General features: G+C 42.3%; 1 protein-coding gene across 2 annotated transcripts; it reads left to right on the forward strand.

The window, feature by feature from the left end:
- Positions 1–399: 399 nt before the first annotated feature.
- SLC46A3 (solute carrier family 46 member 3) lies at positions 400–16532 on the forward strand. 2 transcript variants are annotated; one of them, XM_067713584.1, is made up of 6 exons: positions 400–539; positions 996–1209; positions 6529–7399; positions 8854–8937; positions 13086–13242; positions 15262–16532. In XM_067713584.1, the coding sequence occupies exons 2-6, from the start codon at positions 1021–1023 to the stop codon at positions 15344–15346; spliced, it is 1386 nt and encodes a 461-aa protein (XP_067569685.1). In that variant the 5' UTR covers positions 400–539; positions 996–1020; the 3' UTR covers positions 15347–16532. The 2 variants fall into 2 exon arrangements, with proteins under 2 accessions (XP_067569685.1, XP_067569686.1); XM_067713585.1 differs by lacking the exon at positions 8854–8937.
- Positions 16533–16761: the final 229 nt, after the last annotated feature.

Below are 16761 nucleotides of genomic sequence, written 5' to 3' on the forward strand. Positions count from 1 at the left end.
CGGACCAATCCCCGCGGGGGTGCCGGCCAAGGGGCCCAGTCGCAGGAAAGCAGGACAGCGACCGCCCAGGCGGCGGGGGACCAGCACCCCCGAGGCCCGTCTCCTGGGCCGGAGGCGATGCTCGGTTGGCGCAGCTGAGTCACAGCGAGCGCAGGCCGGGCCGCGGACCCAGCGACAGCCCGCCGACGGCTCAGGGAGCAGCTGCCCGGCGCGCGGGCCCCGCGGGAGCTCGCCGGGCGGAGCCCGCAGGGCCACTCAGGAACTGAGCGAGGGCTGCGCGGTGAACTGTCACCGTTGTCACTCTGGACGCGGAAGTGCCCTCTCCTGTTTTGCTTTAAAATCAGGCTTGCGGTCTCCCGACCTGTGCATCTGGTCGAATTCAGCGGCAATTCCCCTTCCCATCCCAGCGCGGCGGCGCAGACCCAGCCTCCGTGCGCACTTGCTGCCCAGGAGCCCCTGAAAAGAGACAGCCCCCGAGACTCCGGCCCCGAAAACGGTCAGACCCGCGCCTAGATCGGCAGGAAGACTGTGACCGTGGGGTGAGTTAAAACAACATAAACAAACCCTTACGATTGGAAGCTGCTTTTTAAAGGCCCCCTTCCTGTCCGCTGTTCACAAGCAGCAAAATCAATAATAAACAATTACGTAATTGTCTCGTCCCCAGAGCAACCTCACTGTTTCCCTTATGAAAACCAGCTGGCAGTATTCAGTGTGGGAATTGTAGTGTGACCACTGGATAGCCAAAGTGGTAGACAGCTTATTAAGACTATCTTAAAGAATCATCTCAAGGGCGGGTTGAGTCCTTAAAGGTCCAGCTCTTAAAAATGCTAAGTATGACAGTCTGAGGTTGTTGTTGTCTTAGGAAGTGCTTACTGCTTTCTGTTCCCTAGTTTGCTTGTGTACTCCACAAAGTTCCCCCAACTTCCCCATCATTGAAAATCTAGCCTCTCAGATAAGAGTGCAGCTGATTATCTCTCTCCTTTTCTTCTTAATAGAATTTCAGCTGCCTACCCAAGCAAGATGAAGATTCCATTTGTGGAACCTGCCATCTGCTTCAGTGTATTTGCTATGACTTTGACTGCTCCACTGACAACACAATACGTGTACAGGAGAGTATGGGAGGAAACAGGCAACTACAGCATTGCACCCGATAGCAATGTTTCTGAGTGTGCAAAAAACAAAAGCAGCCCAATTTTCACATTCCAGGAGGTAAGAAATTAAAATATTCCTAACATGTATTAAAAAGGGAATGTGCAACAGGATTTTAAAGGAAAGAGGATCCTGCACTCCTCATACATTGATCTCTTAAGGGTCACACGAAAACCCCTAAGTCTCAAACCAAAAGCCTTTATTCTCCTTTCTGTCTGAAGCTTCCTGACACCTTTAATCTGCCTCTTCTACTTAAAACCCCCTTCTTCTGTGACACTGGCTCTTCTCCTTTGTCTCAGAAAATGTCAGGGCAGTCTCATCTCCTCCGTGGTTGTCTCCTTTCTTCTTCCCCACGGAAAGCCTGACAGTTGGGACAGGGCAGGCTGGAATGGTACTTGGTGGCCAGGGGGCGGGTGAAGCATGGGTCCTGCCTTTCCCTTGCCCACTTCCTCCCTACCCGCTTCCGCTTCACGGGCATGACCCAGTTTTCAGTGACCCCAGAAAGTGGACCATCCCTGAAGACTGTGGGCCCGGCGCCAGGGTCTGTCATGGGGTGAGGGTGGCATTCGTCATCCATCATTCGGTGTTATCAAATCAGTTTGACCCCCCAGTGCTGAGGAGCATCTGTGTGAGGATATGGGGGGTGGGGAGCACCCACTTGCGCTCTGAGGACACTGAAAATGTTCAGCCAGATACTCCAGAGCCCTTCCTTCCCCAGGTCCAGCCTCCTCCCCCAGGAGGTAGGGCGCCAGTCTCCATTCCCTTAGGCAGTCTTTACCAGTCTACCAGTGTCCAAATGCAAAGCAGAGAGAGCATCCAGATTTGGAAATTCCCCCCCCACCGCCATGCCTGAAAAACAACCACACTTGTAAACTTTGAACTCTCCCCCTTGGGAATATTTTATGATGGCAAAAGAGTGGTGCTGCTTCCCCAGTCAAAAGATGAAAAGAGTCTAAGGGACTCTGAGTCATCTGCACCCATGGAGAAAAGAACAGATTATTTCTGAACAGCCATGCAGATATCAAGGTTCTGGCCTAGAGTGAGGTCATAAAAACAGAAGGGCCAACAAGGGGCTCGCCTCTTGGTTTTGTCTCCCTTTAAGAATGTTTCCTGTTACATGTATGTATCTCCAGGGAGTAAGAAGGTTCCAGAGGTTCATCAGTTTCTCCATTTCATACTGTGAGTTCCTTCACCAGCCCCCTGGGAGCAGTGGGAGGGACAGAGGAGAGGACTTGAGTGTCTGGAAAGGTCGGCTGTCCTCACCCTCTAGAGTGACGGGAGACGGGCCTTGGTCCAGCTGCTTTGGTGACCTCTGTGACTGTGCAGGTGATGAGTATTGGCCCCGCTCCCTGCCTAACCCAGCTGCTGAAAGCCCCCCACTGCCCAGAGCAGGGGTCTCATTTTGAAGATTTCTGCCAAATTTTTTGATCGATTGCCTGCTGTTTCACTGGATTAATGTTCAAGAGAACATACCGCCCTAGATCCTTGCCTTACAGTCGGTGTGCTAGAGCTACAGGTGCTTCTTCTAAGATTGGGGAACCAGAAACCATCCCACCCACAACTGGGACAGGGCGTGGCGACCCACTCACCACTCGCTCCTTAGGACAGAGGAACACCTCCTTCTGACCCCTTCCCTGGATCCTGTCCCTGCTCAGCTTCTCAGAGAATATTCTGCCCCCTTTAAATCCGAGAACAAATGTTCCCTGTTCTGTGAGCTTCCACTTAAGAGATCTGTGGACTGTTCTTGTAACCCTAAAAATAAGAGATGTCATAGTACAGGGTCAGCCCCTGATAAAATAAATAAATGATTTTTTCAGCTCAGATTTTTCTCAGATCTCTCCCAAAAGATCAGTTGTGTGTAAGAATACAATGTGTTGAACCTCTGTTACGCTGTTTTTATTTAACCTTCCCACGTAACAAATATACACACTTACATACGTATTGGTATGCAAGATAGTGTCATGAATTTCAGGGTACAAATATAAGAATAATCGGAGCGATTTCACTTATATTTAACATTTTGAAAGTCTATTTGGATGAAAGTCGTATTTTTCAATCTATCTGGGGTTAAGGTATATATAACATATATATTCATATGGATATGGATCTAACCTATCTTTCAAATCTTCAAGTTTTCTGAGCCCTGTGACTGTAAGTACAACTACATACTTCTCTTGGGCGATGAGATTAATCTCTAAAAGGCCTCTTAACAAAGTGGCAAGGCTGTGGAAGCAAACTCTTGGCAAAGGGCAGAGAGTAGGGAATTCTGGGATGTCTATTGACTTTTGTGGAGGAAGGAATTTTTAAGCCCCTTACCGCCCTCTCCTTCCCTTGTAAATGATTCGTTTTGAAGTGTTACACTGGCCACTGTGGCCTGTTCTCTTCAGGCAGCTTTCAAGATAGGGACTCTGCCGCTGGAGGGGACAACTTCGGGTCACCCAACAGATCATGAAGTTGTTCTCGCTCAGGAATTTATTTATAAACCTTTTAATAACACAATCCCTGGTTACCAGCAGGTAAGGAATACCTTCTGCTCAACTGGAATATATGCATTTTAGCCTATGAAATTGTGCCTTCCTTAAAATTGATAGCACTTTCCTTAGTTTATCCCCGTCTCAGTACCTTGTCATTCTGTTCAATCTTGTATAGGAAATAGCTTTTTTTTTTTACTCTGATTTCTCCCATCTACCCTACTATAACACGTAACACAAAATTCTCCAGAGTTTATAATGTTCAAACACAATTTCTTCTGTCTCAACATTGATTTATGGTTGAAATATGCTTTGAGTTTGTTAAGATCTGAAATTCACAACATGGTTTGCAGATGAGGTGAGTAGTCTGTGTAACAGACTGGGTTGGGATGACAGTAGGAAAAAAGGAGGGGACAGGACTTAGGCGGAGACGTGGAAATGGGAGGAGGAACCCCACACTGGAACATCTTGCTGAGGAGTTGATTAAACGATAACTGTTTCATTTATTTATTCAATAAATATTTACTTGATGGCTTCTATATCTGTAGGAGATACAAAGATGAGCTCAAAAGATCTAACCTAGTAAAAATGAAACAGCACTGACTGTATGTGGGCCCTGTGTGGAGCACCTTATATTGACTTTAAGTCTCCTGACAGCCTGCAAGGTTGGGACTGTTGACGTTCCCTCTGGTCAGATGAAGAAGCTACAGAGACAAGTCATTTGGTCAGGATCACACAGAGCATGCAAGCTACAGAGGCCTATTTTACTCGATGGTTTGTTCATTTAATCAATCTGTCTATTGAGTACCTACCCTCCCTGGAAGCGCTGTTCTTGGAGCTGGTGATACTATGGTGAAGAGGACAAGGTTTCACCCTAGCCGGGAGCTTAGATTGTAGGAGGGAAGTCACACAATGCACAGATCGAATAAAATATAATTTCCTGTCAAGGAGCCGGTGAGTCTCTAAGGAGAAGAACAACAAGGATAAGGGGCTGGAGCGCTGGGCGGGATTAGTGGGGTTGCTTTGGATTGAGTGGTCAGGGAAGGCCCTTCTGAGGAAGTGGTTTTGAACTGAGGAAGTGAGCTGTGCAACGATCAGGCAGAGGGAACAGCAAGTAGCATGGAGGTTTGTGGAATGGCTTGTCGGCCGAGAGGAGTGAGGAAGGGGAGATGAATCAGAGGCTCCGTGACGTGGGGTCGCCCCTCGCCGTGGCAAGGAGTTTGCATTTATTCCAGTGTAAGGAAAGCCACTGGGGGGTTGGCAGAGGAGTGACACGAGCTGATGTGTGTTTTTAAAGACCACTCAAACTGTGGTGTACAGAACTGACTGTATTTGAATCCAGATTCCTCTGACTCCAGAGCTCAAGCTCTTAATCAATACACAAAAAAATACAGCTGGGGAATGATAACTGTTCTACGAGAAGGTTCAGAGAAGGTTCAGAAAAAGGAGTGATGACCCGTTTGAGAATTTCAGGGAAATCTAAGTGGGACCTGACTATGGACTGTGCCTGAGCATAGACCGTATCTGGGGGGAGAGTGGGGATAACGCTGAAGATGAGATCAGGCCACGTCTCAGGGGCCTTGAATACCAGGCTAAGGAGTGTGGACTTTCCCAGGCAGTGGGGAGACACTGCAGCTTCTGAGCAGGTGAGAGACATGCCGATAGTATGCTGTGGTGCTATGCAACATGTGCCCAGCAGTAGTGTCTGTGATCTGCAAAGTGGTAAGATTGACATTATATTCTGAATTGAATGAAGAGACCAGTTAGATGCCAGGGTGGTCCAGGTGAAAACCAATGGGAGTTGTCATCCAAGTGGCAACTATGGGACCATCAAGAAGGTAAAGTGAGCAACTTTAGTGGGACAGGATAGATTGTGTTGGGGGGCATGGACGAAGGGAAAGGCTACAAGCAAAGATGACTGAAGTTTGGGGTTTGAGTGACCAGAACATCTCCTGGCAACATGGAATGGCTTGAATTATATAAATATATAAAAATAAAAATAGGCTCACTATTTTAAAAAGCCATTAATTCAGTATCTGATATTTCTGTGGTTAATCATATTTTTGTGGTTTTTAGGGTGCTTTCTAAATATTACATGAATAAATCTTTTTTAAAATGAGTTTAGTAATCTCCATTATAGAAACGGCACATATCCTTTAATATAAAGTTTGGAAAATACAGAAAAGTGGTGAGAAGAAAATGCTTTTAAATCACCCCAAGTTCTTCCCATCATATACCTAGTGTCACGATTGTTATATCTGCCAATCCACGTGGTACGTAGTTGTTTGGGGCCTCAGGAAAGTTGAGTTTAGCTCACTCCTTAGTTCATGGCATGCTACCATCTTTAGTCAATACAAAGCTCCTCTTCGAGTTTTATCTTAATTTTTAGTAAATAAAGGAATATTTGTGGAGACACGTGGAAAGGACAATGAGCTCTATCTAAATGCCTATCAGATACGATGTTTACATGTGATATTCATTCCCCTTTAGACAGAAAGGTGTATCATGGGAAAGGGTACCGTTCTTGCTTTAGAACAGTGGTCATGATCCCTTAGTGCTAACTGTTCACAGAAGAAGGAGAAGTCATTACATAACCAGTCCCTGAGGCCTTGGGTTCTGCGGATCCTCTATATAAGGCAGACATACACCAATACACACACTTTTATTTTTATGGATTAATGTCTCCACTGTGGTACTTGAATATTGTGACTGAGCATTGATGATTGTATCACCTCTTGATATTTGCCTTGTGAACTGGATGAAGATTTAAGCTATATCAAACCCATGCACTAGAGATTCCCCATCCCTGACCTACTGGCAATATCAAGAAAAAGTATGTACCAGGGTATTTTTAGGCATATTGTATAAGCCTCTGTAAACACTTTGTCTTCTTTTTCTTTATTTGCAGGAAGTTCAGAAAAAAGTGTCTCTTTTTAATCTGCAGATGGACATAAGTGGGTTAATTCCTGGTCTCGTGTCTACATTCATGCTTCTGTCTCATAGTGACCACGGAGGACGAAAATTCCCTTTGATTTTGTCTTCTGTTGGTGCTCTTGCAAACAGTGCTTGGCTCTGTTTGCTTTCCTATTTTGCCTTTCCAATCCAGCTTTTGATTGCATCTACATTTTTGGTTGCACTTTGTGGCAATTACACCACACTTCTGGGAGCCTCTTTTGCCTACATAGTTGATCAATGTAAAGAAAAGAAACAAAGAACAATTCGAATAGCTATAATTGACTTCCTGCTTGGAATTGTCACTGGATTAACAGGATTGTCTTCTGGCTATTTTATTAGAGAACTAGGTTTTGTGTGGTCGTTTTTAATTGCTACTATGGCTCTTACTGTTAACTTGATTTATATTTTATTCTTTCTTGAGGATTCGATGAAAGAGCCTTCATCTCAGAATGTTTCTGTATCATGGACTGAAGGCTTTAAAAACTTATTTTACCGAACTTACGTGCTTTTTAAAAATAATTCTGGTGAGCAACGATCTTTGCTCTGTTTGTTGCTTTTTACAATGATCACTTATTTTTTCGTGACAGCTGGCATTTCCCCCATTTTTATCCTTTATGAATTGGATTCACCGCTCTGCTGGGATGAAGTTTTAATAGGTTATGGATCAGCGTTGGGTAGTGTCTCTTTTTTCAGCAGTTTCCTAGGAATATGGCTTTTTTCTTATTGTATGGAAGATATTCACATGGCCTTCATTGGAATTTTTACCACCATGGTAGGAATGGCTATGACTGCTTTTGCCAGAACAACATTGATGATGTTTTTAGGTAAGTTACAAATGTAGCCTAGAACTGTGTATTGATGTTTACATAAAATGAATTTAGTCTGTTGGGTGAGAAACTTTAATATAAAATTCTCTATTTAATGCATTTTAGTTCAAGTAAAGGTAATTTGTTTAAAGCTAGCTTTCCAGAAGCTGAAAACCAACTGACTTTAAAGAAAAAAAAAAAGTTGAATAACCACAATTTTCCAAATTTGCACATTTGCCAAAAAATTGTTTTGAGGAACATTCTTCTTGTGAATCAGTCCTTCAAAATAGCATTCACCAACTTGAATATTTCTTAAAATGATGCTAAGAAGGCTACAGTTTTAAGACAAGTGTCTAAAGTATACTCAAAAGATACATTAAAAAAATTCATTGAATATATTCAAGAAGATTTTGCAAATTGATCTTTCAGCAAATTGGTCATTTCATGAATTGGCTTTTGAGGAATCACTTTCTGGCAAATAGGACTGCTTCCTTAACTAGGGCTTGAGTGAGATACTGTGTTTGAAAGGGTTAAAGGATCTGTTAAAGTGGGACCTCAAGAAAGATCCAATTTAGTCTTTTTCTACAAAGGCAGTGTTAACCTCTTGCTACCTTGCAGGGAAGCAGAGTGACCAAACAGAATTGGGCTTAATTTCCATCTACAGCACTAGGTGACCTTGGGCAAGTTACTGAACTACTCTGAGCCCTTGTTTTTTCATCTATAAAATGGGCATAGTGGTACCTAAGTCAGAGGGTTATAACGAATATTAGAAGAGATAACTGTAAACCACTTAGTGCAATGCCAAGGGTTCAGTAAATGCCAGTTCTCCCTCCCTGTTTCCCTTGGAGTTGCCAACTCCAAGTAAGTTAATATATGTGAAAACATGATGAAAACATAAATTGGTCTGCAAATGTAATATCTTACCATTTTGTCATATAACTAAAAATGCTACTATTAAGGGACATAATTTAAGAGCAGAGGCAACTTGTGTTCGTGAAATTATTCACCCACAAAGATGAAGAAGAAACCAATTTACCAATAAGTAGATCAATATAATAAAAGAATTTTAACGATGAGAATGCCAAGTCTGAAAGAGCAAAAACAGAAAACAAAAAATTTATTAACAGTCACAACCTGCTAAACATGACGTTACTCTAATAACTAGGGAAACAGATCCATTTCAAGTGGCAGATTATAAAGATCTGGACCTGTAACTTCCATGAACTCTTGTTCTCTGCACTAGAATAAGAATTTAAGAGTAAACTTAAACTTGAGAGTAATCTTAAACTGACGTGTCTATAGTCTATCTTAATTCATTAAACAGAATTCTACCATTAATTAATTCAGCCGTTAGATGCAATGAGTTAAGATGCTTATAGAAAATGAAGTATTTAGAGATTAAGTGTTCCACCTTTAAAATGGACCCTTAGTTTTCTGATTCAGCCAGTAATTTGCGACTATTCCTCTCACAGTCAGGCTGCCATTCCTTTTCACTGTTGTGCCATTCTCTGTTCTACGGTCCATGATATCAAAAGTGGTTCGTTCTACTGAACAAGGTGAGTTTAATTTGCTTAAGGAACAGAATGAATCTATGATCTGTACCAACTCATATCTGTGTACAATCAGTGTTTGATTCTTCAGGATATTCTACAACCCTTTTTCTGCACAGAACTCCTTTGGAATTGGTAGGGTCTGTGTTAGGAGAGCTTATATTCAAGCAAGGGAGCCCCTGCCCCGGGCCTGGTGCTTTAGAGGGTTTTCTCTGGAGCTGCCCCGCCCCAAGGGGAGAGGAGACCTCAGGGCCAGGCGATATGCCCCCTGGGAGCCCACAACACTCCCCCCTTCTAGGCTACGCTCTGGGTACGTGTATGTGGGTCCCCATAACTCCCAGCTGAACAGCTCATATCCAGTGAATGCCTTGATGATCCTCTTTCTCAGACCTGTTCTCCTGAGGGTAGACTGTGACCCCACTGTGCTCTCCTGTACACCAAAGGGGTAGCCAAAGGGTGACTCTTTACAGGAGGGTCTGGCCCAACCTCGGAATCGCAGGGCGGGGTGTCTACACCCACGTGTAAATGACCCTTTCTGAGCAGAACAAGAGGTAGAATACGATGTGGGTGGCTGCAGCCTGCAGGCTGGGGACTGGAGGGTGAGGGCCAGCTCTCCCAGGGCTGTCATGTTCCACATGGAACTCTAAAACGTCTGAGAATTCTAAGTTTGTGTCTGACCTCCAAATCATTAGGAAGGTATTTTCTCAGAGTAGGGAGACAGAACATACCTTAGTTAACAGTCCGTTAGTCAAAATTATAACTTTTTTTTTTTTTGGCTGTGCCACACGTCTTACGAGATCTCAGTTCCCCGACCAGGGATTGAACCCAGGCCACATCAGTAAAGGCCCAGAATCCTAACCACTAGGCCACTAGGGAACTCCCAGAATTATAACTTTTAAATACTTAGAACTTGTAGGCCTCTAATTGTATTCTTACGCTGGATCCCCCAAATGTCAGAGCTGGGCCTGAGTCAGAGTCCTAGAAAAAACAGCATCCCACTCAGCTGATTCAATCAAGAGACTTCAGGGAAGGGCAGCACAGAGGAGAGGACGGCCCAAGGAGGGAGGGAGCAGAGAAGAAACTGCATAGCCTTCTCCTCTGGGACCCCACTGACCAAGTCCAAGGAAGTCCAAGTCATAATATCTGTGGGGTCAGCCTCCCGAGCACAGAGCAGGGCACAGAAGATCCAACAGCTGAAGGGGAGGACAGAGAATGACCAGTACAGAAGGAAAACAAAAATTAAATCTCTAGTTAGGACTGGGTACTTGTTAGATACTAGGCATATGTGGTTGACCTCCTTTTGCTTTGATCATATGAATATTATGAGACCTTGGAGCTTTCTTTTGTTCCATGTCTTAGCCTGGTGCAAATGTTCATATCAAGTGTTTATGAATAATTCATAATTATGCTATTGTACTTATGGCCCTTTAGTCAACACTGGAGAAGACTGCATAATTCAATAAGGTTGAAAATACATTTCTTGATTCTTTTCCACTCATAAGATGTAGCACATATTCACACAGCTGTTTATAGATTGTGTGATGAGGATTAATTGGAAAACCACTTAGGAATATTAAAACTACAGTATGTGAAAACCTACCTGCTTCCTTGAATTATGCAATGGTTTCTTAGATACGACACCAAAAGCACAACAAAAAAAGAAAACATAGATAAATTAGACTTTATCAAAATTAAAAACTTTTATGCTTCAAAGGACACCATCAAGAAAGTGAAAAGACAGCCCACTGAATGGGAGACTATATTTGCAAATTATACGTCTGATAAGGAACTTGTATCCAAAATATATAAAAACTATTAAAACTCAGCAATAACAAGAAAATCCAATTAAAACATGGGCAAAGGATTTGAACTGATATCTCCCCAAAGATGTACAAATGGCCAACAGACACATGAAAAAGTGCTCAACATCATTAGCCATCAGGGAAATGCAAATCAAAACCACAGTGAGACCCACCAGGATGGCCAAGATGAAAAAGCCCCTAAGAAGTGTTGGCGAGGATGTGGAGAAACTGGAGCCCTCATACGCTGCTGTGGGAGTGTAAAATGGTGCAGCCGTCTTACAAAACAGTTTGGTAGCTCCTCAGACAGTTAAACAGAGTTACCTTATGACTCAGCAATTCCACTCCTAGGTATATACCAAAGAGAAATGAAAACACATGTCCACACAAAATCTTGTACACACACGTTCACAGCAGCATTATCTGTAACAGTCAAGAAGCATAAACAATGCAAATGTCCATGAACTGATGAATAAACAAAATGAGGTGTGTCTGTCCAACGGAATATAATTTCGCACTAAAAAGAAATGAAGTAATCATAAGTTGTGCTGCTCAGGGAAGTTCAGCAACAAGCTAGAGCTACTTCATGAGATGGTTGTTTGTCAGAACACAGCACGGCCTGACCGAGTTCCCAACAAGAAAGGACTCAAGCGGCTGCATAATAGGATTAGCACCATACCACCTGTCCCCGGCTGTAGCAAGGGGTCAGAAATAAAATGAAACAATAACGTAGATACATAACTAGGAGAACTTCTTTCCAATTAAACTAACTTCCTGTATTGTCATAAATCATAGCGGCAGTAAGTCCATACGCTACTTGATGACTGGTAATTGCCCTTGAATGAAGCTTTTAGTCATTCATTTGACAAATATATATTAAATGTCTACCAGGTGCCAGCACAGCTACGCCCTGGGGACACAGCAGTGAAAAAAGCATATGTGCCCTTGACATTGACAGAACTTTCATTTTGGTCAAAAGAAGACATATCTCTGATAACCCAGCATTCTGCATAGAGATGTTTGTTTTATGAACATGTGTCCCGTTGTTCAGTGAAGACTTTGAAGCAATGTATGGAGAATATGTATAATAAAGTGAAAGTTTAAATAGATAAAAATCAATACACAGTCTAAAAGATCAAGACCATGGGGAAAGTTAAAGTCTAGACGTGTAAACTATAACCAAGCTAGATCCTCAAGCTTGCCCTTTTCCTTCCTATCAGTCCAATCAAACACAATTATTTAGAGGATTTGCACTGTCTGTAAGAAAAATATATTACAATTTGTCATGGAAAAGTAAACTTGGCAAAGTAGGGAACAAGCAATGGCTTAAGAGTCTGCAGAAACTACGTAGGAACTTATGCCACGGAAGCCACAGAGAGCTGAGAACAGCCACAATTGTAGTGATGCAGAATTTGACAAAGAGGAAAAAAAGCACATCAAGATGACCAGCTGTCTTTCGTAAGTTTCACTCTTCAGTCAGTATGGTCTTGGATTCCAGACTAAATTCAAAACTTGTAGAATAATGACCATTTCTCTGATTGTGAGCTTGGGCCGACCATGCAGCCATTTCAGGCTTCTTAAGCAATGCTCCATGGCCTGCCCTTTCCCACACTCAGCATGTGGCAAGCGGGAAGGACAGCAGAGTCCCCTCAGAGGGGAGCCAGTTGTAAGCACGTAAGACAGAAAAATACGTTTTAAAGAATCACTCAATGTCAGACTGTGGCATAACCTTCACTAGAGCACCGGGCACTTATGTAGTTACTTGATGAGTCACACAGGAATCTCGTGTGACTGAACTTTTTGTTACTCTGGAGGAAGAGAGCAAATTCAAATTGCAGAATGTATGGTAAGAAGATTATCTCTCTGCCTTGCCTGTCACTCTTGCCAGATCTGACTTGACCTTTCAGAGGGCCGGTGGGTGGGACGTTGCTTGCCTGGGAGCCATCCTGCCCCTGCAGGTGTGTCCCAGATTAGCGCAGGGACTGAGAGTGGAAGGTGGCACCACGAACCTCAGGGGCAGGTGGGGCTGCGTCTTAGGCTGTAGCAGGGACGGGAGATGCGGCAGATTCCACACGTCTCAGCTTCCAGTGCCTTTTAGCTTTGCCGCACGGACCCTGGAAGTACTGATTCCAGCTCCTCTCACACCAGGTCCAGGGAGAACTCCTGAGCTCCATTTCTTCACCCACAAAACGGGTGACTGCCTTCTCAGGGATTTTGAGGGAGTAGCTTTCCTTCACCAAGCAGTGCCCCCAGGGCTGCACTTTTCACTGAGTAGCCATTTTCTGCATTATTTTTGTTTGTTGTTTTGTAACTCAGCCTTTTCTCTCTCTCCCTCCACACCCTGACCCCAAACAGGCACCATGTTCGCTTGTCTCGCTTTCTTAGAAACACTTGGCGGAATCACTGCAGTTTCTACTTTCAACGGAATTTATTCAGCCACTGTTGCTTGGTACAAAGGCTTCGTCTTTCTGCTCTCCGCTGTTTTATTACTAATTCCAGCCATCAGTCTATGGTATGTCATTACTTTTTATCCTTTTATCAAAGGATAGATGGATTGAATTCCCTGACCTCACCAGTGCAATTACATAGATCTGTTGAAGTTTTGCCTTGGAATGTACTTTTCTCAAGAACTTTTAGACATGAAGACATCTGTCAATAATTTTGGAGACTTAGAAAGAAAGAGACAGTGGTGTGGCCAACCAGGACTAAGAGAAAGAAACACTGGGTTAGACAGAGACTCTGAGAAGTTACCCCTTATCTTTAAATATGAACAACTGATGAATTTAGTGTCTAAGAATATATATGTATTATCAGTACATATATATTCATATGTATATTCAATACACATATATTCTATGAATATGTATATACATATATATACATTCAAACAATGACTTCCTACAGTATAATATCCCCTGAAGGTCACAGATTACTCTAAGAAGATATACTTTAATACAGATCCTTGGGTAAATGACAAGAGCAGATAGCATGCACTGGATATTAAGAATTCTCTTTCCTTTACAGAGAGTTGGCTTATTTGATGATTTCCTTTTCAAATGTAAATATCCAAGTAAATACAAACTACAAAATTCTATTTGTGAATAGTACATAGACTAAAAAGACCAGAGGCATAAACTTACAAGAAATATGTATTCTCCCTGTCCCTTTCAATGAACAAAATGTGTAAGCCAACTAGATAAGTGGTTGTGAAAACGCACAAGCAAATATATTTGACACATTCTCTGGGGCCCAAGCATTGAGCTAAGAGCTCATTAACCTGCCTCTGCTGGGCTTGCCCATTTCACACGGCTGCCGCAGAGCAGGGTGATGGGGATGGGTAGAAGGTGGGGCACAGGGTCTGGCATCTGCCTTCCCCTAAGCACTGTGGGCTGTGGCTGCGTGGGAGGGAGAACAGAATCTATCCACACAGGCTTTAAACTCTGCCATGGCTGTGAACTCCTTAAAGGGCTGGCCTGCGTCTTATTCAGAGTAGGACCTCAGTACATACTGTCTCAGTGGGATGCTGATACCTAGATCTGTGTTAGGAGGACTACAATAGTATTTACGGTTCCTCTGTAACTGTGATGAAAAGCTATTTTTACTAGGTATCTTTTGAAAAGGAGACTATCACCTATTGAATTGGCAAAATTAAAACTCCATGCTTTGCTAGTGAGCACGTGATGAGACCATCAGCCTTATACTTTGCTGGGAGTAGTGTTATTCGGCATTATCGTTCTTGGAAAGCAATTCATGAACATGTATCAAAAGCTTCCCAAAAAAATTCATGGTATTTGAACCAGTGATCCCATTGAGAATCCTATCCTGAGGAAATGATCAGAAATGTCAAAAATTTACATATAAACAAGTTCATTATGGCAAAAAATATTTTAATGACCAAAATGGCCAATAACAGGAAATGGTTAAGTAAAGGATGGTGCATCCGTATCATGAACAATGACTTTAGTAAGAACTGTATTACATGGGAAGTAGAATAATGGGTCATGTTAATTTTATTCTTCATATATTTATAAATACTCTGTTATGAACACATATAACTTTTATAATTGGAAAAATCAGTGCAGAGAGATTAAAGGTCATTGTGCTTTTAATAATGCATCTAGTGTAAATGTAGCTGGTCTTCTGAGATTTTTTTTTAATCTGTTCAATATTTTTAAAATTAAAATTGCAGGTTATTTTCATTATTTCCTGATGTCTTCTATCCTAGCTTCAGTTATAGGTATTAAACATGAACTTCAGTAATAGCTTTAGTTACAACTATTTTATGTGGACTATGTGGTGGAGACAATGGGACAGATGGACATTTTAGGGATCTGGAAGGGGAAGAACTCATGTAGATTTTTTTAATTTTTATTTTCAGAAAGCTATGCATAACAAGCCTGTTAGATTCAAAATACCAGTATCCTCCTTCTTTGTGTAATTTATTAAAAGCCATGTAACCAGGGAAAAGATGGAATACAGATTATTTATTATTTATGTATTGCCTTAATCGATGTCTTATTTGCTTTGGCAGTGCTGTCAAGTGCATCAGCAGGAATGCGGGAAGCTATGTCCTTCTTATACAAGAAGAATCCAGCGAAGACACTTCAGACAGATGATTAATTGTGAATAAAAAAAATCCAAATGCTCATATCATATACTCTTGACTTCTGAAGGATGTAAACTAGCTCCACAATAAGTACTTCATGAATAATCAATGCTGCAAGTCCTTTCTTCTAAACTAAACAGTCAGAAATAGTTGCTGCTCTAGCTTCTTACAGCACCGTGCACTTTGAGCACTTTATGAAGACCACGTGACATATTCCCAGTAGATAAAAGAACAAATCTCAAGACACCTCCCACTTTGGGATTTACCAAAGAAACTGAAACTTATCGGTATAAAATGGGACTAAGAAATCTGATACAATCAAAAGCAATAATCTCCCTGATATACTCCAGTCTCTCACATTAAGACCAAGAAGAACTCTTTGTCTGACTCAGTTTCTTCATCTGCAAAATGACTTTTTGACCCCTCTCAAAGATTTTGAAGGCATAACTGTTGAAAATTATGATGTCAGTCGCTTATAGGAGAATGATAGAAGTTTCAAGTATTCATAATGTAATTTTCTTCTACTTGGGTAATGCTTTGTTTTTTAGAGCCCATCAAGGTGTTAGTGATAGTCAAAGCTCTCAGTAGCTGCAATATCCTTCAAAGGGAAGCACTTTAATGAATACATTTTCACTTTTCCTAATATGTTTCATCAGTGACAGGCATGATAATATTTCCATAAGTAACACAGGGGTGACTGAAAAAAGAGATTACAAATAGTTCCTACAGAAATGTAAAAACTGAGTAAACAGGCAATCATGATGTAAAGTAACTAGTACTTACAGAGTCAATATTCACTCCTTCTTTCTGTCAAAGGGTATCCATCTCTTACTGCCTTATACTCATCCTGGGACCACCATGGTCCCTGAAAACACCGCATCCTCTCCTGCCTCCTGTCTGCACACAAGGTTCCACTGGGCCTTCTTCCCTCCCTACGTTGAAACTTTTAAATCTCAGCCAAGGCATTGCTTCCGCTTCCTCCGTGTCCCTTCCGAACATTTCTACCCTCCCCTCCTGCCCACCTCCACCCCCCCACCCCCGTCCCTGCAGGGCCCCCACAGCTCTCTGGGTACTGCCATCCAAGCATTTTCCCTTGTCTTGTAATGTTTGTTCCCCTACTTGACAATGAGCACCTTGAGGACAGGGACAATCTTTGATTCCTCATTATATCCACAATAAAATTTGAATTAAATGAACACAGAGTTTTGTTTTCACTTGTAAAAATCATTTAAAGCTATATATTTAATGCATTATGAGAGTAACCACTGATACCATGCCATAGTCATTAAGCCAGCCTTGCAAATAAATTGAAAAATATGTAGCCCATATGCATTTATATTTTATGGCATTTTCACAGGTCCTTCAATATCTCCCATTTTCTAAGTTTCCATATATAATAACACAAATGTCTTGAAGTACACCTAG

Source organism: Pseudorca crassidens, chromosome 18 (assembly GCF_039906515.1).
Source record: "Pseudorca crassidens isolate mPseCra1 chromosome 18, mPseCra1.hap1, whole genome shotgun sequence".
Classification (NCBI taxonomy): Eukaryota; Metazoa; Chordata; class Mammalia; order Artiodactyla; family Delphinidae; genus Pseudorca; species Pseudorca crassidens.